Genomic DNA, 24,832 nt, shown 5'->3' with positions numbered 1-24,832 from the left:
CAAATAAGGCAAGTGGATAAAACCTCCAAGTGACTCAGCTGCCCCAGGAGCAGTTAAAATGTACAAAAGACACACAGGGTGGGGTGGGGATTAGAAGCAGTTCCTCACAAGAATCTTACCCACAAGGGGATAAAAAAAAAGGGATGACATTTTTTTCATTTTTTTTTTTTTTTGGAATCATTTCTAGAGCCCTGTCCTGCAAACTTTATTACAGACAGACAGCAGAGGCCTTTTTCCTTCCACCCTCCTCTGGGCTTGAGCACAACCTCCTCACACCCTTCAGCAGCTCACTCTCTCACTTCCTGCTTTGTGCTGGCATCTGCAGACGATGCATTTCTCTGCTCTTCCTATAGATGCCAATCCTATGCAATCTCATTTTTAAACAGACACAGTTATGCCCCTCAGTTCTGAAAGGTGGGACTGGGACTATAGATTATCTGGACCATATCAGGGTGAGATGCATCCAACACAAGGCCTAGGCCCAGGGGAGAAATTCAATGATTATCTGTCGAAGGAAAGAACGTGTCAGATATACACACAACACCAGGGATAGCGCCAGGAACCACAAACCTCAATGAGCGTCTATCTATAATGACGGTTTGTTGGCACACATGACAAACACAGATGTCCAATGAGCTTGTGAGGTCATGAGCACCTTATTATGTACATTAATTATGTAAAACTGATCTCATATTTAAAAAACCTGTATCAGTGGTGTTTAGTATAATTTTAAAAAGAAAGAAAGCAACCCCTTTTGTGATAAAGTTCAAATGGTGCAGAAAACAAGACTATCAGCATCTTTAAATGGCACTATTGTTAACAATTTTAAGAAAGATAATTATGTTTCATCTTTTTAAAAAGACACACAGAGGTCTTTGGCAAAGCGCAATAAAATTGGCTGCCCTGGTGAGGGAGCCAGCTGACCCACCTCACCAGTGTCTGGTTGTGGAGGTCCCACACGGCGATGTTGCCGTCGCTGCAGCAGGAGAAGCAGACCTTGGAGTCGGGGCTGATGGCCAGGGCATAGCAGGCAGGGGCTGAAGACGTCAGCTCTGCCTTGATGCGCGGGGTGGGAGCCGCCAGGTCCCAAATGGACAGAGTACTGGCTTCCCCTCCCACTATTAGGGTGCGCCCATCAGGGAGCAATCGGCAGGAACGGATGTAGTTATCCCTGTTCTGCAGAGACAAAAACCATCAAGAGGTTACTCATGAGGAAAGGAAAACAGCATTAACACGAGAGCAGAAATCCATAAAAGTATTGTGTTCCCTCCTGGTTTTAATGAGCCATTTTCACTTATGACAATGATAAAGTGGATTAATGCTAGTAAATTACATGAAATTAAGGAAGTACTTAAACTTGATCTACAAAATTTAGTACTGAGATATTTAATCTTAATTAGCATGAAAATGCAAAGATCTAGACCCACTCCCACCACCACAAAGTCGGCCAGCTGCCTGAGTCATTTGCACACAGATCCAGCTGTCCTCAATCCAGGAGCAGCCACGCCTGGGAACCTAGACCTGGCTGGTGAAAGGTGCTGCTTCTGCTGCCAACAAAGTGCCAGGCAGTTAACGGCCTTGCAGTCCCTTCCTTTCACTCGGCCCTACTTTACCTGGCTAAAGGACATCGTGGGCTTGATTAAGCAGCGGCAACTGGAGGTAAGGCCTGATCCTGATGAGGGAGTGTTAAATGACAGGAAAAAAAAACCATTTCCTCCTAGCTCATGAGGTTATGGGAATCCTGTGTAATTGCGTTAAATTGACCTAGCACTGTGCTACTGCAAAAAATTCTACACTCCTCCAGGGAAGCAAATCAAACTGAAATTTTCTAACCCAAGGATGAATACCCATGAAATAGCTAAGGGGGGTATCCAGAGTCTATCCCATCAAGTATGTTACTCTTGTCTTAAAAGGTGACATATTATGATACTTAGATGCAGTCCCCCAGAAACCTTGATGGGCTCTTACTTCTCATAAGCTCCTTTATCGATAGGAAAACAAGTGGTCGGCTTCTTCCTGTGCACTGGGCGGGGCCAAAGCCAACTGTACTGGAGTAAGAACCACACATTAAGAGCAGGATCAATCTACCTTAAGTAACTGAAAGAAGACACACCTTGTCGGCACTCTAAATCTCCAAGTCAAAGACCACAAACCACCGAAGACAACTACCCACTTGGGATCAATTCTGTATACTGCTGGTACAGCCAAGGTCCTATCTTCTGAATGAAGGTTTAGCCGTGTTCATCCATGTTCACTCACCAGACAGTCGAGCTGAGAGACGGGGCTCTTGTTGCCAGGGTGGCTGATGTCCCAGACCTTGACGCAGCCCTTCCCCCCCGTGTACACATGCCTTGTGGGGTTGCTGATGGTCACTGCACACACCACCTCCCCGTGGTTCAAGGTGTTGATCTGGCGAGCGTGGCGGGGGATGCCAGGGCCGATGAGGGCATCTGGGGGGAAGGGCACAGGTTGCATCTGACCGTCTGCAGTAACATGGAAGGAGTACGCTCTAAGGCAGTGGAGAGGAGAAAAGACAGGAAAAGGAGAACGCAAAAAAAAAATGTTACTTCACTGATCGCTGTAATGAGATGAGAAATAAAACATTTTCGATGATACTTATTTGCCAACAACTCAAATTTACTGAATATGGTACAAAGAACATAACTCTCAGAGTCACAGAGCTAAATCTATGATCAAATATCAGGTCAACTCTTCACTAGCTGCTGTGTGACATCTGTAATTACATAGCTTCTCTGAACTTTAGTTCTTATCTTTAAAATGGAGAGAATGCTACCTACACTTCTGAGAGAATTAAGTAAGGGAGCCAACACCCAGAATAGTAACTGCTTCTCCGGGGCACTCTACAAGTTTGCACTGCCTTCTACTTCAGGTGATTCAGAAGCCTGTGGTGAGATTTTTTTGACCTACGGATCACTCTATTCCAATGAGGAGCTTACTAATGGAGACTAGTAAGCTAAAACTAAGAAGTTTGAAGGAGTTAAGAGTCTCCAGTCTAGATGGTGAAATGGCTTATGAGCCACCAAAAAGAACAGAAAAAATTTTTGGAAAAGCCCCATCAGACTTGACAATAATAAATTCTGGTAAATTCCCAAAGGAATTAGAATCTAAAAAAGCAACCTGTGTTACTGCCCTAGAGGCCCAGCTCTAAGTACTTATCATCAACTCTATCTCCAGTTGATTTCCAGGGGAAACCCTCCAGTTATGAAAGCATTTGGTTCTAATGCAACTTAAGTTTCAGCATCTCCCTCAACAAACACCTTTATTCTTAAGGCACTGAGGTTGGAGAATGGATAAGTAGAGGCTGTAATGTACATTTTGGGCTCCACGAGGCAAGAGATGTCCATGGTGGGCAGGAGGAAGCAGGGCTGGTCTTGAGAACATCACAGGACTCTTTGGAAATAATGTGATGTCATTTTCTTTGGCACAGAACTTTAGAATATGCTGTTTACGGGAAAGAGTTTATGAGACGTACCAAGGGAAAGCATCTGTGGGTATACAAAGGACAGGAGCTTGGAACTATGGGGGAAGTTTTAGAATCAAAACAATTTATGCTTACTTAATAGTGCAAAAATCTACAGCCTAGCCACATTCATCAAAATTCAGGCCTTTACCGAAGAGACATTAGCAAACAATATCCTAACTGTCCCTAGAAACGATGAAGCATGCACTGTGGCTGTGGAAGACGTGGGGACCAGATGGCGGAAGGCTTTCTCTTCTCTGCAGACCACATAGAGAACTGAGTTGTAGGAGGAAAGTAGTATGTCAGATTGCTGAACGGACGGTTGTGGGAAGCTAGAAAGACAATGGTAGGTCAAATCAATAGAACATGAGACATGATGGATGTGTGGCCTGAAAGAGAGAGAGAAGCTGAGAAGGATCTCAGACTGGAACCCAGGTGACTAGGAAGGCCACAATACCTTAGTGAAGGTGACAGGGAAGCAAAACCAAAGGTGACACACATGGGGAGGTAAATGGTGTAGTTTTGTTCAACTTGAGGGCAGGTGAGAAGCCAAAGAGCTTAACCAGAAGTGATTCAGAAGAGAGCTCAGGTTAGAAAGATCAATGTGTGTTCATCTACAAAAAAGTGATAGCTGAAACCTAAAGGAAGAAAAAGAATAATCCTGGGGATTATGCAACGAGTTGATCAGATGCAGAATTTAAGAAAATGCTTCCATTTAGGGAAACCTCCAGCAAGAGCAGTCAGAGACAGATAATCGGGAGAGATATTAATGTGGAAATGAGGGGAAGATGGTCTATCACATATTTCTTGGGTATTCTAGTATGCGAAGGAGTTGAGAATACAAACAGAAAGGACTGGAGATACAACAGAGAGAAAAAAATCCACATACCACCTGTTCTCCTTAAGTTACAGTCTGGGAATGGGTGAAAGTAGCAGGTGGGCTGAGGGGCTGATTCATGAGTGAGACAGTCACATATATAAAGATAAAATGTCAGATAGTCAATGCTATGAACAATAGACATGCCACATACTGTGGGAATCTGCAGAGTGAGAAAGACAGGGAAAATGGCAGTGGGGCTGCAATGTAAAGACTAGGTATTAATTACCTTGGCAAAGAAAGGAAGACAGTATGAGGAGCACAATATGGCAAACTGAAGGCCAGAGGGAGATAGAATGCTTACTGTTTATTTAGTCAGAAAATATTTATTAAATGTCCAATATGTGCCAGGTACTTGAAGGTACTAGGTAATCAGAGGTGAGTTAAGGTTAAGACAGACCAAGTCTCTATCCTCCAGAGTCTACAGCCTAGAAGGGAAAGGGGTGTAACATAAGAGATTTTAAGTAACCTCGGACAGTAGTAAATGCTATCTCTTCCTTCCCCACCCCCCACACGGTTTCAGATAAGAAACTAAAGGTGCACTGCAGGTCTGAGATAGCATACAAGCTGAGCTATGAAGGCAGGACCCAGTCTCGCAAGTAGAGAGGGGAATGTGCCAGCAAAAGTAAAGTCCTTGAAGGAGAAGCAAGCAAGTGGACCAGAGAGCACACAGTGGAGAGTGACAGGCTGAAGAGAGCAGTAGGTAGGGGCCATGTTAAAAAGGGCCTTGGAGTTTCTGGTGACCTAGTGGTTAAGAATCCGGCATTGTCACTGCTGTGGTTTGATCCCTGGCTTAGGAATTTCTGTTTGCCATGGTGAGCCCAAAAAAAGAGGCGGGGGCCTCAAAGGCTGTGATGAGGACTGTGGGCTCTTATTCCAAGCAGAATGGGGTATCACTGGAGACTTTCATGCAGAGCAGTGAGTGATATGATTCTGTTAATGTTTTCAAAGGATCGTTCTGGTGACTGGAAGAAGGATGGATAGTAGGTGGAAGAATGGAAGAAGGAAAATTAGTCAAGGGGCTAGTATAGCAATCTAGGGGAGACTCTGGCAGCCAGGGCTTGAGACACAGTAAAAAGCTGGGAACGGATTCGCAGTTCTAAAGATTTCTCTGTCTGGGTAGAGGCAGAGAAAACGCTATTGGGTGGCATGTGTGGATCCTGGAGGTCACACAGTAAGGGGTAATAACAAGGTCTTCTCTGGGCTCTACAAGTTGGTAACTGAAGACGAGATGGCAGAAGTTCACTAGAGATGATGTGGTCCATGATGTGGTCCCCTGAGGGTGAGGTTACCGGGGGGGCTGGTCTTATAAACACCAGTGACCCCCAGAATGATAGTAGGCTCTGAGTGGAGGAAGATCCTAAGCCAAGTGTCAAGTCCCTAAATAACTGAGGAATCTCCTAACGAAGTAGAGGAGAGGATAGAGATATATGGCACAAACCTTTTCAGGGGCTGGGTTTTCACAAGAAGGTAGGATGAGTTCAGTTCGGGAAGAAACTGGAACAAAACAGGAGGTGGGGAGAATGTCAACCATAGTCTTTATCAGTTCTGCTACTGGCTCTGAGAACTGACGATGCGAAATAAATAAAAAGGTCAAAGGGCACCCTTTGAAGGGCTGCAGGTGAAGGGGTCCCCTGGGGTGTCAGTTTAGGCAGGGTGGAAGAGGCAGCAATGCTCGCAGAGAAAGGCTGAGATCCTGAGGGATGACTACGGTGACAAAGGCTAATTGATTTAGCAATTAAGAGGTCATGCAGACTAAATCTTCAAGAGAGAAAAAGGAAGATTATTCCAAGTTTAGAGATGGTATTATACATACTTAATGATAATCTCCTTGAAAAGACATCCTTTTCTCTCCCCTCTAGAATAACTAAATGGTTTTTAAAGAGCCTTGAGAATTTAAATAGTTAAGAAACCAGGCATACAATCTTTTTTGAGGTTTTCAATATGACATTCTTCAACTCAACTACAACCACTCTTCTAGCACCTACTATGTTCCTCGAACTCCCTTATTAAGAATCTCAAGAGCCTACTTGCATTAAGGGTATAATGTAGCACTTTGTTTACTATTAATATACATGAAACACTTAAAACTGGGAAAAAATAAAGCTCTAGTACATACTTATTATCAGATTTCAACAAACTCTTCGATGCAAAGCTAGCAAAGAGTACTGGAATGTGTAATGAAAGCCAACCTCTCTAGAAATTAGAGAAGCCCGGGCATAAAAACCTATTCTTTTTCTGTCTAATTAAATGCATCAATACTCTTTATCCACATATATATAGGTGTCATGCCAAGATACAAAAATCAGGTAAGACACTGGTTATACCCAAAAGTGGCTTATAACATAGGAAGCATGTCTAGAAGTATGTAGGACAACAAAACAAAACTAGTGCAAGACAGGAAGCATGAAGTTCTGTGGTGGTTCGAAAAGCAAAAATAAAGCTTATGTTTTATGAGAGACATGGTACTGGAAATGGGTTTTAGAGAATGGAAGGATTTCACCAAAGAAAGCTCTATATGTGTAAGCACACGTGCACGTGCAAAGGGAGAGAGAGAGAGGCTGGTTAAGAAGGCCAGCGTGAGAATTTCACAAACAAAATTTACTGAATACTGAAGTAGGATATTATTGGGGCGAAGCCATTCATAGAATAAATTTGGTAGCAAGGAGTATAAGGGATAGGAGGAATAAGAGACAATTATCCCAATAATCTAGATGAGAGGCAACAGGGGACCTGAACTAGGCAAGGAGAAGGATGATACACTAGAAGTAATAGTGGATATAAAATTCTGAAGGATTTAACTAATGAGATGTGAGGAAGGAGCCAATAATTACTGTGTTTCTGAGCTCAAGGAACAAAGAACAGAGTACTTGTAGTTACTGAAAAATGGGCAAATGGGGAGGAGGATCTAGTCTGAGGAATAATTTTGTGAATATTATACATTTGTAGTGGAATATATACTCAAAATGCTGACAAACAGCTAAAAAATACAGAGTAGGTAGGTATGGGGAGCCAGAGAAATATGTAATCTGAACTCTTCTCTCTCTCTCTCTCTCACACACACACACACACACACACACACACACACACACACGGCTGGTAAAGTTACTAGGAGCTAAGAGTAGTCTCCAAATGAGATGGTGAAGAGAAGGGATGTTTGGACTTTCTGACAGAGGTATACTTCAAATGTTTCAGACTCTGCAAATCACTCCTTAAAATATGTGTATTGGGGAGTTCCCGTCGTGGTGTAGCAGAAACGAATCTGACCAGGAACCACGAGGTTGTGGGTGTGATCCTTGGCCTCGCTCAGTGGGTTAAGGATATGTATTTGTGTATGCAGTGGGAGTTCCCGTCGTGGCTCAGTGGTAACAAACCACCTGACTAGTATCCATGAGGACACCAGTTCAATCCCTGCCCTAACTCAGTGGATTAAGGATCCGGTGTTGCCATGAGCTATGGTGTAGGTCGCAGATGAGGCTCAGATCCTCAGTTGCTATGGCTATGGTGTAGGCTGGTAGCTGTAGCTTGGATTTGACCCCTAGCCTGGGAACTTCCGTATGCCATGGGAGTGGCTCTAAAAAGACAAAAAGAAAAAAAATATGTATAGTGAAACTGTTATTTTATTTGGATCACCATCTTCTGATGAAATACTTCAGAAGGTTCATGGTCTTCCCCCCTCCTTGCCTCTTTCCAAGAAGCCCAGTTCTGTAATGTCACATTCATCATTTTCACGCTTCACAACACCTTCCCCAAGTTTTCGGCTTCTCACAAGATGGAACTAGACCTTGAATTCACAATTAAAGATCTGGCTGTTGTACTTCATGAAGAAGGATAGAAGACTGGGTTTAGTAGCATATGAACCCACTAGCGGTTTAGCCAGCCCACAAATACTTGAGGGTTTGTTGCATGTCAGGAATTGTTCCTATTTTGAAAAATCTTGCTTTATAAAAGCAAATAAACACAACAGAGAAGAATTTCTGAATTGTGAGCAGCCTATAACCTGTAAGCCTGAGATCTTTTGTCACAGCTGAATTCACATGCCATGTCCCATAATATAATTAGTGCAATGCTTTTAATCATATAGTTTTACACTATTTATAGAAGTTTCATTTAAGCAGCAGGTGAGGGAAGAAGTCCACTTTTGGTTTATGTTGAAATTAAACTATATTGTCATTCCAGTTACTTACTGAATGAAAACTTTGCTAATTCACCAGAATAAACAGGAGGATCCAGTGTGAATTATCGAATAAATGCTTTTTTACTCATTAGTTTGGAACATGCATTTAATTATAATTTTTGATAACATCTAGCAATTATTCTGTAAAAATAATTAAGACAGAGATGCATGACTGTTTTGAGTCTTTCTAAAGAAAGGCAGTTACTTTGTGTGTGTGGTGTGGGAGGCCTTTAGGTGATTTATTATGTTTTTATGTTCTAGTACCAAAAATAGTTTTTCTGTTGAAAAAATATGCACAAGACAAAATTTCACTACTCTGTATCCTGTGATCTGGAGAGATATACAACTGTTACAATCATTTCTTTTGTAAAAATCTATTAATAAGAAGTATTTCTCTCTGTACATAAATGTGTGTGGATTTATATGTCTTGGTGCCCTGTTAAAAGACACACCAATAACAGGAACAGGGAGTCTAATATACTAAACGTAATCTTCTTGGACCATCTCTGTCCCCCATTATGTTCTACTGCATAAGCAACTGAAAAACTGGTAATAGTCTGGGCAAAGCTCAAGGGGAAATGCTGCAGCAGTTGATTGGATAGGTGCCATATACCAAACATGGTACTAAACACCCAAATGCTCAACACATTATCTCATCCCCAGGCCCTCCTTGTCAGGGAGGTGGCAGCCCTGTTATCTTTTTTTTGTTTTTTGTTTTTTTAATAAGACATCTTTGGCATGTGAATGAGAAGAGGACACAGTTGTCTATTCAAAAGAGACCTAAGTATACATGTAGGCAGCCACAAGAAGGCAAAGGAAACAAATACCCCCTTTTCCCTGGAAACCTGAGGCGTGCCAGTTTTATTCCAAGTTGCTACTTTCCTAAGAGGGGCACTAGTAAGCCCCCTGGAGAGGGAATCAACTTGGATTAAGCCTGAAGTGTTTTTTTTTTTTTTTTTTTTTTTTTTTTTTTTTTTTGCTTTTAAGGGCAGAACCCGAGGCATATGGAAGTTCCCAGGCTAGGGGCTGAAGCAGAGCTACAGCTGCTGGCCTACACCATCCCACAGTGACTCGGGACCCAAGCCACATCTGCAACCCACACCATCCCACAGTGACTCGGGACCCAAGCCACATCTGCAACCCACACCATAGCTCACGACAACATTGGATCCCCAACCCACTGAGCAAGGCCAGGGATCAACCCACATCCTCATGGTCACTAGTTGGATTTGTCTCCACTGCACCAAAACAGGAATTCCCAGCCCTGTTTTAGAGATGAGCCAACCAAAGCTCACAAAGTTAAGAAACTGCATTGAGTCATGTCTTTCCTAGTATCAGTTGAGAGTCAGGATTCAAACATGGACTGTCACACTCCAGAACTCATATACACCATGCTCTTTGGAATTCCTCATGTCATTTGCCAACTGCGTTAGCTGTGATTTCATCACTCCAGGAACAAAAATTCTCAACTACCCTCCAACCCATCAACCCTCCCCAAAGGATCTCAACAATTTTATATTGCTACATGTCAGGACTGGGGGAAGGGAGGGAGCCCAGCTCAAGGGTCTCAAGGCTCAGAACCACCTCCTGAATCAGACCAGCTGTGACTCTTCAACTGGCCCAACTTCCCAACTCTAGACTGTTGTTGCTTCTTTAGATACACCTAACACACTTTTACCTTGTGTGGCCTCTGGGCAGCAGCAGAGACGAGAAGCATGGCCTTATCTGGAAGTGTTACACTAAAGCTCTGAGTGCAGTGTCCGGTTATATAGGTGGTCACTATAGGGTACCTGTAATTGGGACAATACCGCTTCCCTCAGGTAACCTCTCCATCTCCACAGGTTCATATGGAACTTATAGATATTCAGTTATTTGATTAACCCTATGACCGTGTGTTATTTAGTCACTGCTTGAAATAGACCAAACTTTCACCTTCAAATACATCATGGCTCTTGGTCAACAAGACTTGTCAAGTCAGTCAACAACTATTTGCAGAACACACACAAGTACACAGAATTTTATGGTAATTTATATTTATACCTTCAACTCTCAAGGAACTCCAAGTCTAATTTGCCTTGTCTTCCTTATTAATCAGTCAAATATTTACTGAGCAACTAGGCTATGGAGCCAGCACTGTGTTTCATGCAACAGGGAAGTTGAGGATAGAGTCTGTAGAGAAGTTACAGAAGGAAGAACCAAGAATAATGATGCACTAGGTGGAAAGTGATGGAAGGGTCAAGGTCAGGCATGATTAACACTGTGGGGCCAGCAATATGGGGAAAAAAGAAGACACACAGGAAACAACACTTTGACAACTGAGTGTAAAGCAGTGAATAAATAAACAAAGAGTGGTCAGAGAAAGATGTGAATAGCATATATCTATCTTTAGTCATTCATTCATTTGCCCACTGCACAAACATAAATTGTGAGCACCGATTGGGAAGATGAAGCCAAAGAGGGAAGAGAATTGTGCATAGGAAGTAATAAAAAGGTATACCAGATTGAAATGAAAGATGTGGAATGACATGGTGAGAGATTACAACACACAAGAGGCTGGAACAACTGATATGAGTATTTTGCCTTTATAGCTCGAGGGAACTATGAATACAGAGGCTCCAAATACTCAGCTCACAGGATAAGAACAACTAAGCAAGCCATCTATTCCAGAAACACATTCAAGTGTAAGACCACACTTCTTTCTTTTCAGCCTTTGAAGTTTGGCATGTCTTTTCCTAACATGCTCAAATTTTGAGCATCCAGGTTTGAACATAAGAAGACATTTTTTTTTCAAGGCAACAAATGAACTGCCTTGAAATCAGTAAGAAAGAAGACCTGACTGCTGGAATGCCTCGGCAATTTGAATTTCCATATTAGAAGCTGGAGATTTTAAATTGAAAATACAAAACCTCACCTCATTACCTCTTTCCTTGTGCTAAGAGAAAATAAAAAATACTTTGCGAAATAAACAAATAAAGACATCCGCAAGCCACAGGCACTTGCCAACACTATCCAGTAGCACTCAGAGTCTAGAGGGCCTGTGTGGGCCCAGATGCAGAGTAAGTGTGAGGCACACCGGAAGGTACTCACGGTTTTCCTCCGGGAATGCCTGTCAGGTTTGGAGGTATCGCAGGCACACGCATGTGATGGTGTGGATCAAATCCAACCTAAAGATTTTCCCAAGCAAAACAATAAAATCAACAGTCACATTAACTCATTTCATCCTACTCAAAATCTTTTCAAATCCTAGTAGAATAGATGCAATTAGAGAAATATATATTTATTTACTGATGGAATGATAGGATATTTATGATTTTTTAAAAAATATATTTTATTGGAGTTCCTACTGTGGTGCAACAGGATCAGCGGCATCTCTGCAGCACCAGGACGCAGGTTCAATCTCTGGCCTGGCACAGTCGATTACAAGATCCAGTGTTGCTACAGCTGTACCTGCAGCTGCAGCATAGGTCACAACTACAGCTCAGATCTGATCCCTGGCCCAGGAACTCCATATGCTGCAGGGAAGCCAAAAGCAGAAAGAAAACCATTTATTGAAGTACAGCTGATTCACAATGTTGTGTTAGGATGTTTATGATTTAATGGTGACATACTTGGGGTGGAACACACATGAAAAAACTGGTATTATTATTGAAGCTCATGATGAAAGGGAAGGGTTCACTACATTATTTCTCTACTTTTGTCGATTTAACACATTATTTATTTATTTAGCTTTTTTTTAGGGCCACACCTGCGGCATATGAAAGTTCCTAGGCTAAAGGTCAAATTACAGCTGCAGCTGCTGGCCACAGCCACAGGGATGCAGGATCCGAGCCACATCTGCAACCTAAACCACAGCTCATGACAACAGTGGATCCTTAACCCACTGAGCAAGTCCAGGGATCGAATACACATCCTCATGGATACTAGTCAGGTTCATTACCACTGAGCCACAATGGGAATTCCCCATACTTTTTAGAAAAGAATATAAAATAAAAAAGAAATCCCCTCACCATACAAAAGAAAATGAGTCTCACAACATAATTACACATAATTTAATTTACAAATATGTGCAGGTTCCTTTATAAGTACCTCAAATTATATAAGCTACCATAAAAAATATGGATACCAATTCTCTGAGTTCTGAAACACTTTTATTCTGTAAAAGCTCACCAACGTACCACGGGGGATCGGCCATAGGCAGCAGCTGCAGCTGCAGCTGCAGCAGCTGCGCTCATTTGCGGGGAGATGTTGTGTAGCCCCGCATAGGCAGCTCCAGGGCTGGTCAGCTCCCCATTCATCCCGGCGTGGGGCACAATTCCAAAAGGGGTTGGATATGGACAAGGTACTGCCATGGGGGTCCTTAGGCTTGAGGCTACAAACCAAAGCAGAAGGGAGGAGAGAAACCAAGGACACAGGAAACAAAGATCAAGTATAATGAAATCAGAAGTAAGACATTCTTACATATGTTTTAAAAAAAATAGGACCCATAATTCAAATAAGCATTATTTCATTTACTAAAAATTTTTTATTGACGTATAGCTGTTTTATAATGCTGTGGTAATTTCTGTTGCCTCAGTTACATATATAGATACAGATATATACACATACATTCCTTTTCATATTCACTTCCATTATTGCAGGATACTGAACATAGTTCCCTGTGTTACAAAGTAGGTCCTTGTGGTTTACCCACTCTATATGTAGTAGTTTTGCATCTGCTAATCCCAAACTTCCAATCTCCCACCTGCCACCTGCCCCTCTTGGCACCAAAGTCTCTTCTCTCTATTTGTGTGTCTGCTTTTGTTTCATTGACATGTTCACTTGCGTTGTTTTTAAATTCCACATATAAGTGGTATCATATGATATCAAATGAGATGTATTTACATTTTTATTTATTTTTGCTTTTTAAGGCCGCACCCGCAGCATATGGAAGTTCTCAGGCTAGGGGCTGAATGACCTATACCACAGCTCATGGCAACACCTGATCCTTAACCCACTGCCAGGGATTGGACCCACACCCTCATAGATACTAGCTGGGTTTATTTCCAATGAGACACACAATGGGAACTCCGAATAAGCATATTCTAATATTTTCGAAAGTCATTCAAGCCTATACCAAGGTTCACACATTCTCGTATTTTACTGAACACCGACTGTATTTGCCAGACATGGTTAAGTGCCAGGTGCTTGACCCCAATTAAATAACAGCCACCCAATGCTGGTCATTAGTACTCTTAATGCATCACACTCTTTAAATTACTTTAGTTTCTTTAAAAACAAGAAGCATAAATATGTAGAGAAACTTGTTTCTTACTAACCCAAGGGGTCGACTCCTGGTGGTTTTCCGGGAACAGGCCTCAATCCGGGAGTGGAATTACTGCCTGGGGTGGGTGCATCGGTTCGTGGAGTAGGGGTATTGGACTTTGACACAGGAGTAGTAGACTTTTCATTCTAACAAGAGATGTAATGGAAATACACTGGTAATTAGAACACAATTTTAACAATTATGTTAAAACATTTAAAAAGGTTAAAAAAAAGGAAAGGAAAAAAAGGAATGGAAAAGATTCTTCAGCATGGGCCTTTATTTTCATCAGTTAACAAGAGTTACTAACAAAGAAACAAAAAGTTTCCCTGAGACCACAAAACCAATGTTTAGGAGGTCATAAATCGAAGCTGAATGTGGGGTAGAGCAGACCATTTCCAGGAAACTGGTCTGAGTCAGGCAGAGGGTGACAAATCATGATGTCCTGATATGATTGGCCACATGCTAGTTGCTTTAAGACTGAGTGGTTTGAGTTGGGTTCCTGATGGATTGTTCTTGACACAAAAGGCTCCCTGATTATTAACAGGTCCCATTAAAAAATATTCAAGCCTGAATCATCAGAGATCAGCACAGAAGAGCTGCCATTACAAGAGGGCCGGAAGGCCAAGAGAAAACAGAAAAAAACTTAATATAGCCCTACGTCAGACATCCTTTAAATCTCCAGACAATCTGAGGAATTTTCTTTCCTTCAGTTGTGAATTCAAAAGGTTATCTGAAAACTGAATTTGCCTTTTTTCTCTTTTAATGCTATGTTACAAGGAAATAACTGGTGAGGAAAAAGGAAGACACACCACATAAAAATGCAATTAACTACACAGCCGCAGTAGAAGAGGGTATGGGGAGATTATCTTGACTTGCAAGCAGTTTCATTTTTGCATTTGTGATTTGTGGTGTGAGACAAGGTAGACTTTTACACAAATGACAGATTACTTTTTAGATAGGAAAGGAAAATCATTGCAGTCATATATATAGCTTGGTAATTCAAACAAAGCTAGCAACAAAATCACATCCAAGCCCCAAACTAAATTTACCATAAACCACAGGTGACAAAACCATCTCTGTAGCCCCAGTGTGCATTTCTTCATCTTCGCTGAGACATGTCTCACTCAATTTCCCCACGTCCCTCCTCTATCATTGCAAAAAAGACTAACAAAACAAACATCCATCACCAACAAGTCTGTGCACCCATTCTGTCCTAGAAGTACTTTTGTCAATTAAACTTTAATACTGAACATATGCATGTATTTGGAAAGAAAAGTCCTATGGAAAAATGTGGAAAGGAAGAAATTTTAAGAATAATTAAACCTAACCACCTGGAAATAACGCTAAGAAAGATGGTAGTAAGCTGCTTACAAGGCTGAGCTCTTTTGATTTGGAGGAAGGAGTACTACTGGAGGATGCGATCGAGGCCGGGCTGACTGGAGCATCCTTCTTGAGCAAGCGTGTCTTGTCTAGGCCATTCTCTCTTGGGGAATGTGCTGGGCTCCCTCGAGGGGACGACGGATCCTACAAGAGAACGACAAGGGCGTTAAAAGCAGCATGGTGCAACCACAATGTCAGAGTACTTGGTGTGGACGTTTCTAGCCAAAAGTCTTCAATAGCTTAAGAGTGAAAAATGTTCTGGATTGATTAGATCTTAAGACTCATCAAACTCCTGAAGAAAATATTCAGTACTGAAGTCCATGAAAAAACCCACAATATTTGTAGTATTTATTCAAAACAGAAGCAAAAATCAAAACTCTACAAATCTGCAGGTCACTTGTCAATGAGACCTGCAGGCTGACCACAGACATCTGGTGTGCATTCATGGTGGTAACAAAACACACGTGCACTTCAAAGAAAATAATAGCAATAAAAAAAGGATCAGAAAAACATAAATTTTTCAGGTAAGTAAAATGTGGGTGTCTTTAGAAATTAAGGCAACACCACAGATACTAATTGTTGGGACACTGGTCATTGTGGTAACTGAGTAAGAGCAGGAAGTTAAATGAGCCACAAACATACCTCATTGGAAACGTCAACCACCAAGTTGTCATCACTCTTCTCACCATCGCTGTCCTGCATTGACAATTGAGAAGCATTATCTCTTCCCCCAGCGCAAAAAAAAAAAGAAAAAAAAAAAAAAAAGAAGGAAAAAAAGCAGCCAGATTTACCCTAGATAAGTCCAGACTAATCCTCACGTTATAAAAATGAACTGCACTATAGAGTGCTAAATGCTCTACAATGTTCTTTAACCCTCACAATGATGTTATGAGGCAGGTAACAGTGCGATTCCATCTTACAGTTTCAAAAACTGCAGCTCATGGCTTGTTACTCCACTGTGACAAGTGCAAAATGGCACGCCCACACTACATAATCCAGCCTACAGATGGGTGGACTTGTTCGGTCAGTGTTTTTTAAAAATGGGTAAGTAGCCACAATTTTAAAATTGGGAGGTTTCACATGAAAATTCAAATTCTCAGGTTTTTTTCTTTTTGTTTTTTCCTTTTCTTTTTTGAGACCTTGCAGGGTACCACCATAGGAAGAGGAGCAGGGTCAGCTTGCCTTCATTATCGGTGAGGCCCATCCAGCTTGCTCCCTTCACTGTGTGACCTGAAGAACCAGTCGCTGAAGGAAAGTGAGCTTCAAACCATGCTAGGGCCACATTTGGATGTCTAAATTATATTCCACAAAACTTGCTATATTCCTCAGCACACGAGGTCATCTACACATATTAACAGGTTTTCTATGAGTTTCACATTTTTCCTTAATCCTAGGCTGATCACAGAAGCAAATACATCTATAAAAACACTATGGAACACCCAAGTCTTCCATAAGTTGCCAGACAAAAAAGTACTGTTTTCTGGCTCACATACACTCACTAGTAAGAAAGTGAAAAGGCTGCTGATTAAAAAGCCAGGTAAACTGCCTCCTCCCAAGCAAAGGTGAGTAAACCTACATAACGAGCTGCAATTTCCTTTTCTTCAGTTTTCTGCTTTTTGCTATCAGAGGAGTAGTCGGTGGAGTTTCTGTGCTTCTCAGCACCTCGGAAACTGGCCGATGGGGATACTGAAGAGCTCTGCAATTAGAAAGGAAAGTGGGATTGAGAGATGATAGGCCATTTAACAATGTCATTTTTTAAATCTTGAAACTTTATTTCCTTTTTGTTGTTTAGTACACACTGCTATGAGAGGAGAGAGAAAGGAGGAGGTAAAAGGAAGGAGAGAACAGAGCTACTGAGAGAAAAGCAAGGAGAAAAAAAAAAGGGTGGAGAGAAAAGACTAAGAAGTAAAGACGGATCAGAGGGAGCAGGGGAACAAAATGGGAGGCAAGGAAGAGGTTAAATGCAAAAGGCAGAGAAGGTCTGGTCTTAAGAAGAAGTTTATATTTTACCAAGAAAGGAAGCAGCTATCAGAGAAAGAGGAGGAAGAAAAGGCAGGCTCCCTCACACCGCCAAATTTGCTGGCTGCTGGGAAGCCAGTACTTTAAGCCTCTACAGGGAAACTGAACAAATCAGAGTCCAGCTTGAGAGATAATTACTAATTCTTCAATGAAAATAAGAGGAGAGGTATTCTTTGGGGACTTGAGCACATAAATACGGTGATCGTGACACAAAGGTCATATTTACAGAATTCTGCTTGGTTGCACAGCTAAGGGCTTGAGAGGTAGAGAGTAGCAGGTAATACAACAATAACAACAAAACCATACTTCCAAAAATAAGCTTTATTCTCTGATTCCTGGAGTTTCCATGACCCTGTTCTTTTTTAATCTCTGGAAAGCCAGGTACCCCATTACGACAGGGGAATGGCGAAAGATGGTCCTTCCCTCTTGGGATCACAGGGGAAAGGTAATCTTATAGGCTCAGGCCACTTCTGTCATCTGTCTGCTCTTCCAAAGAGCTCTCAACTGGAGGAGTACCACACACAGAAAACCAACACCAGTGACAGAAACTGAAGCACAAAGAATGAGCCTGCCATCAAGACCAGGTGGTTACTGCACACTTTTACATGATAGGACAGCTTAAAACCATGGATGGGAGTTCCTGTCGTGGCGCAGTGGTTAACAAATCTGACTAGGAACCATGAGGTTGCGGCTCGGATCCAGCGTTGCTGCGGCTCTGGCATAGGCCGGTGGCTGCAGCTCTGATTCAACCCCTAGCCTGGGAACCTCCATATGCCACGGGAGTGGCCCAAGAAATAGCAAAAAAAAGACAAAAACAAAACAAAACAAGAAAAACAAAAACAAAACCATGGATGAAGAAGTAAAGAAAGTACTAATAAAAACTGGAACTAACTTTAAGAAGTGGCTAGTGACTCAGTCCCAAAATGACCAAAGATAAGCTCTAAATAAAGGTGAGGTGCAAGAGAGGGAGCAGGGCTGATCTGCTGAGGGTGAATTGCAAAGGCCTGAGGAGCCAAGTTCCTCAGGAGAGCACCAGTGCAGGACTCCTAAGCCCTAAATTAACCCAGTCGGGAAAGGGCTGGTCTTGGAAGGCAGAGGAAAGAAAACTTGAAAAAAAAGTTCTAGGAAGAACAAAGAATCACCACTCAAATCTTTGCCTGACATCTAAATCAATTTAGAAGACGGTTCAGTAAAGCTCTTCCTCATTTATAACTTTATTCATCTCATATAAAATTTACTCCTTGTACTTTTTTCTTTATCTTAGTCTGTGAGCAACAATTAACATTCTTAAAGATGCACAATATTTACAAGAGCCTTTTAATTATGGGAGACGGTGTGATATCCAGAACTTTTGGCTCTATATTCTGTTTTACTTCCACTGAACCATAATGTCACATTCTCTTTTGTGACTAAACTTTTGTTAGAGGAAAACCAATAGGCTTTTTTCACCCCCGGGTCAGCATAGCTACCAAAAGATCACCCCCTAGTGGTCAGCAGTGGTGATGGCAACTCCACCATTAGCTCCAAAGGCAGGTAGGGGTGCAGGGTAGGAGTTAGGAGGAGGAAGAAAATGAGAAGGACCAGTGAGTGGGTTCCCATTGCTGGGGGCTCGAGAGCTCTAGACCCTTCCTTCCTACATCACTCCCTCTCAAGTTTTCATATGATTATTCTAAATGTATGCACCAAACCCCGTTAACTATCCCTACTCAAACCTTCACTCCTATGCTTGGTGGCAGAAGAGGTGGCAGGTATTATTCATCAAGGCTAAAGACTGAAGCAAAGCATTAGAACCCAAATGATTTTTAAACATGGATTGATTGCTTCTTGGCTTTCAAATCTGTCCACTGAGTTCCAATCTTTATGCCATAAAACTTCGTTCAGTGTTTCTGCTTTGCTTTCCTACCATGACCAAATGAAATTAGGTCATTATGACCATTATTCTATTGACACCATGCACACAAACATCATGGGTGAACTACCACATTTAATGCCAAAACCCTGTATCTAGCTTCTCCCCTCTCCAGGCTATCCCTCCACATTTCTGGGATTCATTTCCCAAACAGAGGTTCTCACTTTTCCTTAAACTTCAGACAAGAGCTGTTTTCCAAAGTGCTTCATTCCCTGACCCAATCCAGGGCCTGGCCTCAGCTCAGACCTTTGAGCTTGTTGATTCCCAGTTTTCAATGCACTGGGAGTCTTCCTTCCTGGCTTTCGAGAATTTCTTTTCCTCATTATCTTATTTTTCTCATCATTCTTAAGAGCCACCTCTAGTGTCACTATTCAAAGCTCCCTCGGACAGTGTCAGGCAGAATTAATCATTTCTCTTTGTTTTGATGAGAGAAGCACTCTCAATTTATAGGTATTTGTTTAAAGGGACACTTCCCCCTCCAGGCTGTGAGTTACTGGGGGGAGGGGCACCCAGCACAGTGGGTGGCATAGAACTGTCCAGAAATTGTTATGAACATAGTGACGGAACAATCCCTCTGCACTCCCCAATCTTAATCCAAAATTCATGTGACACGTTCTTTTTCAGAGGGCTCTTGGCCCAATAGATCCACAGGAAACCCTTCATTGGAGTAAGATCTGAGGTATGGTGCCCCTTGGATCTGGCAATATGGCAGCTCTGCCCCTTCTTGACCTGACTGCTCTCTTTCTTCTACATGCCTCCATCCTAACTTGATACTTCATAAAAAGAAGAAAAACTGAGGGTACATGTGTATGATTAACTGAGTCTTTTGACTCTGATACTCTAAACTGAACATTATTTCCACTCTGTCAAAAAGGAAAAACTGATTTTTAAATGACAACAAAATACTTGCTTAAAAATACTAAATGGTAACGCTGATTTATTGGCACACATGTACAAATAGGTTTTTTTGTTTGTTTTTTAACTGGCTGTTTCAGGCACTGGGGACATTATTTTAGTTATAAATTTTAATGTAGAACAGAGTTACATGTTGGAATTTCATGATAGAATGATTGGGTAGTTAATTATCACTAGCATTTAAAGGTTAAGCTGCACAATAGGCACTGGAGCAATCAGCAATGTTCTAATGACACAATTGCTCTAGAATCAAATTGGACTTGGCATGGACTCTCATCATGAATCTTACAAGTCCACCATTCTGCCACTGGAAGGCTGTTTAGATCTTTGCTAGACATGTGAACAAGAGGAATTAAAGAAATACTGATAAAGACATGCTTTTTCAAGAAGAGCTAATTTTTATTCCCTTACTGCTATTTTATTGTATTATTATTTTATTTTTTGGCTGCACCCACAGCATATGGAAGTTCCCAGACCAGGAAGTGAATCCAAGCCACAGCTGGGACCTATGCTGCAGCTGCAGCAATGCCAAATCCTTAACCCACTGCATCACAGTGGGAACACCCTCCTATCTTAGCTAAGTTAGATATTTTCCTAACTTATTACATAAGAAACTTACTGGAACTACATTATCACTCTTCATAAGTCCACAAACTTGGAAACATTAGCATACATCTTTATCGCTACAGTTTGATCACACAAATATACCAGCAAACTTATCATTGCAGAGTCACAATCACAAAGCAGTGGCTGGGAGTTCCTACTGTGGCTCAGCGGAAATGAATCTGACTAGCATCCATGAGGATACAGGTTTGATTCCTGGCCCTCACTTAGTGGGTTAAGGATCTGGCATTGCTGTGAGCTGTGGTGTAGGTCCCAGATGTAGCTCGGATCCTGGGTTGCTGTGGCGCAGGCAGCAGCTACAGTTCTGATTCGACTCCTAGCCTGGGAACCTCCATCTGCTGTGAGTGCGGCCGTAAAAAGACAAAACAAACAACAACAAAAACCCCCACAAAGCAGTGGCTGGTCTGGAGAGGGCAGTATAACCTTAAATGCGAATGGCTGTTAAAAATCTCTCAAAAATAAATAACCTAGAATTAAAAAAACAAAAAGTTCTGTATTTTTAGAAAGTGAACACATATTGGGATATTGGGGAAAAAAAAAAAGCTAGATGTCTAATGAAAGAAAAAGAGGAAAACAGAGAAAAATTATTACTCTTATTATATGGAAATCCTAAGTGCTTTGGTAATAAAACATAAGCTTTGAAGTCAAGTTATTGCTAACATTAATAATCACGTTATCTCAAAATGAGAAAAATTCTAGATCCTAGTTTGAAATCTAACCTGGACTTTACTAAGGTTGTTAATTAAGTCAGTTGCAAAACTGCCTCTCTAATTGTAGTTCATTCAGTACAGGAATTAGTTTGGGTAAGGAATGTTCAGGAGGAGTTTGTTTATGGTGGTGGGGGTGAGGAGGACAAAGAAGACAGGCTTAAAGCCCCATAAAACCTTCTACTGAGGCCATAACCAAAGCCCTCCAGCAATCTAAAGGGATGGCCCCACCCCTTCACTGAGACTCCTCTGCCACCTCAGGATCAAAGATGACCATGTATGAGAAAGAGTTCTATAAAGTACTCCCCCACCCCCAAAGAGGTAGTGTTGTTATAATTAGCTAATTATAATAAAAGGTAGCACAGATTTTACTAGCAGGCAAGAGCATCTCTCTGGAGTCACTGCTAGGATTAAAAGTCTTCTACTTAATAGCCCTGTAGCCTTGGGGATGTTGCTCAGTCTCAGTTTGTAGTATGTTGTCAACAGCACCCCACCCATGCCCTCAATTGAGCTGCTCTGAGGGCCAAGGGAAAGAACCACATAAAGTATAACGCACAGTCCCAGGCAAATCACTGAGCACCCCAGCAACAGCAGGTAAGCACTGTGACTGTAGGCTGAAGGCCATTTACTATGAGCAAGTGTGGATGTTCTGTTTTAACTTCACATAAGAACTATTCTAGGCATTAGGGTAGCACTGCCCCTCAGTGTAGATATGCAAATGGTCCATAAAGATGGGGTTCAAACAAGCTGCCATTAACTAAAACACATCTTCTTTCAACAGTTAGAATAAGGTTTTGGTTCAATGTTGCAGGGCAGAACTGTAAACACTACCTCTACACTGGACTTTCTCATCTGATTTCAAGTCATCAAGCTAATTCTGCTTTCCACTGGCATAGGTACAGTGCTCAGATGTCCCTGCTCACTTACAAATTCCAACAAGAATATGCTAAAGAGCATGGACAACCATGATCAAGAACTCTAAAACTCATTCATTATGGTTTGTTTGCTCATTAGCTATGGCCTTCAGACACCCCATCTACTTGGCACCAAAGGGTAAGTCCGTTTTCAAACAGATAAAGAGGATAATGACAGGGCGGAGGGCACCATGAAAATCAGGCCAGGGTGCCTGAAGTCCTGGAGTGTCCCCACTTTACACCTGTTGTCCAGGTCTCTTTACTCTCAAAACTAGCCCAGTTTATAACAGAAATATATTGCTACTCTTAATGGTAGTTCTTTCAGTACAGGGATTAATGAGGGTGAGGGACTATTCAGGGGGAGTTTGTTTAGGGGTGGGAAGATGGAAAGGCAGGCCCAATAGCCTTGTAGACTCTTTATTGATGTCATAACCAAAGTCCTCAATCATCATTTCCTCTGCAAAAGACTGAGTCTAGAAGTGAACTGAGTATCGGCGACTTTCTTGAATACAGAAAGGCCAAGGTACTGCTACAGATCAGCAGGAGCTCAGCCCACTCCTTCCAAGCAGAAGGGCCTTTAGGAAGAGCCACCCAGACTCAATTACAGTCACTAGTTCCCAGAGTACTTTACAGTTACAAAACACTTTCAACAAGTTATGAAGGAAAGGTAACCCTGAGCTAACTTCTGTACCAAACTAACAGCACCATATTCTGGAGAACTTTTGATTGAGATTTTCTGTACCGTATTACACAAGATGTTTATATTCCTGTTCACAGAGCTCTTTTTAACAAAACATTTTAACATTTATTATCTCATTTTATAAGGAAATAACCAGGAAAGATAGAGAAATAATCCTCAATTGGGAAAAATTAAGTATAAAAACTTTGAAATGAAAATTATTTGGTCAAAATGCACATGTCTTACATACTGGCTCATAACACATGCAAATGTATGTAAATTAGCTTAAAATTTATAGCATGCTGGTGGTGAAAAGCCTGAATATTGTAGGGCTCTGAGCCAGTCACTGGTTGTCAGTTTACTGCTCATTACAGTAAGCCTTTTTTTTTTTTTAATATAACCTGCTTGATTAAGGAAGTCATTAAAAACACAATATGTATATAACCCTCACAGAACTTGCTTTTTCCAAATTTACATAAATCAAAATTCACCTTCAAAAACGACTGGGACTGTCTGAAGACCTGCCCTTGTTAAAACAAGATTTAATATAATCTCCATATAAAGTAATGAGTTTCTTAATAGATGTTTCACCTTCCATAACATTTTGTGAACAACATGTTCTTTAAAATGGTCTATTGTCTTTGTCTTTCTGCTTCTCTCCTGGTAAGAAAAACTCTGTTCAAGATAAATCTCTTTGGCAGGTAATCAAAATTCTATCAAACCCAAGGAATGATTAAGAAAGAGGCAGTATCCACAGTGGTCCTGCTATGGGTACTCGAGTCAAACAGCTGTGGGTTCCAGACCAGACTGCTGTGTGACCTTGGACAAGTCAATGAACTTCTCCAAGCTTCCATGTCTCCAATAAACAAGGTAAGAGAGTGCTTCCTTAGAAGGTAGCTATGAGGATTAGAGACAGTGCAGGTCGTGAAGGAGTCTGTAGCATCATTAAGAGCTAGATATCTCTTTGGCTACTGTGGAAACCACCACATAATCTTAGTCCATTTATAGACTCTTTCAACAAGTATCTCCTGAATACCCCCAGAGTATGAAATACCCCTTGCCCTCCAGTAAATATTCAGAATACACCAAAGTCCTACATATTATTTTCCTTCATGCAGCAGAACACACAGCATTGCAATACTTAGTCATTCAAAGCATGTTTTGTTTCCGAGGCTTCAGCGTTATGCATTACTTGGTCAGGATAAAATGCCATAATAATTTATAAGGTATCAATAAAATTGATTTTAGATTAGAACATTATCTTAATGTCCTCTTGGGGTTTCTTGACTGTTATTTCCTTTTCCTGGAATAAAGCTATTGGCTCCACCCCAGAAATTTAATTAAATACAGCTACTTTAGCTGGCATGCTAAGCTGCTAGAACAGGATGCTTTGATACCAAATATAAAGGTTTGATTTGTATTCAGGCACCTTGGCTTCCCTCTCTTGACAACCACTGTCTTGTGTGGTCCAAACTGTGGGCCACATATGGAAGCAACTGGGGTCATGGGGACAAGTACATCCCATCACCACAGATGGAGAACTCAAAGTACAGGCTGAATTAATCAAGTAATCTCACTCCTGATTATTAGAGATGGCATAGTAATAACAGTCACCCAGAAAATGTAATAAAAATTGCCAAGTGCACACAAACACTGCACAGAAGTAACTTTTACATCTTTTAAATTGTCTAGTCAACCCAAAGCCATTTGGTGCCCTTTAATCCAATGAACCTCCTTAAAGTTTGCAAAACCTAACATTCGTGTGCATTTGTCCTCCACCAAGAATTCCTTCCCCTCATTTATAGATTCTTTAACTCTTATATGCAGACATTATGTAAATTACACACA

General features: G+C 41.5%; 1 protein-coding gene and 1 non-coding gene across 21 annotated transcripts in view; both read right to left on the bottom strand.

Moving 5' to 3' along the window:
- Positions 1-24,832, bottom strand: part of TLE4 (TLE family member 4, transcriptional corepressor) — a 148,808-nt gene that overhangs the window by 5,544 nt on the left and 118,432 nt on the right. For all 20 annotated transcript variants that reach the window (XM_084988418.1, XM_005660175.4, XM_084988411.1 and 17 more), the window contains 8 exons: positions 16,794-16,913; positions 15,860-15,913; positions 15,209-15,361; positions 13,851-13,983; positions 12,711-12,904; positions 11,623-11,699; positions 2,260-2,509; positions 929-1,176 (listed from right to left, as the gene is read on the bottom strand). In XM_084988418.1, the coding sequence (XP_084844544.1) occupies positions 929-1,176; positions 2,260-2,509; positions 11,623-11,699; positions 12,711-12,884 (749 nt within the window). In that variant the 5' untranslated portion in view covers positions 12,885-12,904; positions 13,851-13,983; positions 15,209-15,361; positions 15,860-15,913; positions 16,794-16,913. The remainder of the gene's footprint in view (positions 1-928; positions 1,177-2,259; positions 2,510-11,622; positions 11,700-12,710; positions 12,905-13,850; positions 13,984-15,208; positions 15,362-15,859; positions 15,914-16,793; positions 16,914-24,832) is intronic.
- On the bottom strand, positions 9,324-9,464 carry LOC146407079 (small nucleolar RNA SNORA67). Its single transcript, XR_014832320.1, has one exon. It is a non-coding gene; the product is annotated as a small nucleolar RNA SNORA67 (small nucleolar RNA).

The sequence above is a fragment of the Sus scrofa genome, chromosome 1 (assembly GCF_054392235.1).
Source record: "Sus scrofa isolate SSC_HxYL_T2T_F1_AM1 chromosome 1, Sscrofa_HxYL_maternal_Yorkshire_Landrace_v2.0, whole genome shotgun sequence".
NCBI lineage: Eukaryota > Metazoa > Chordata > Mammalia > Artiodactyla > Suidae > Sus > Sus scrofa.
This window is presented reverse-complemented; position numbering and strand designations above follow the sequence as displayed.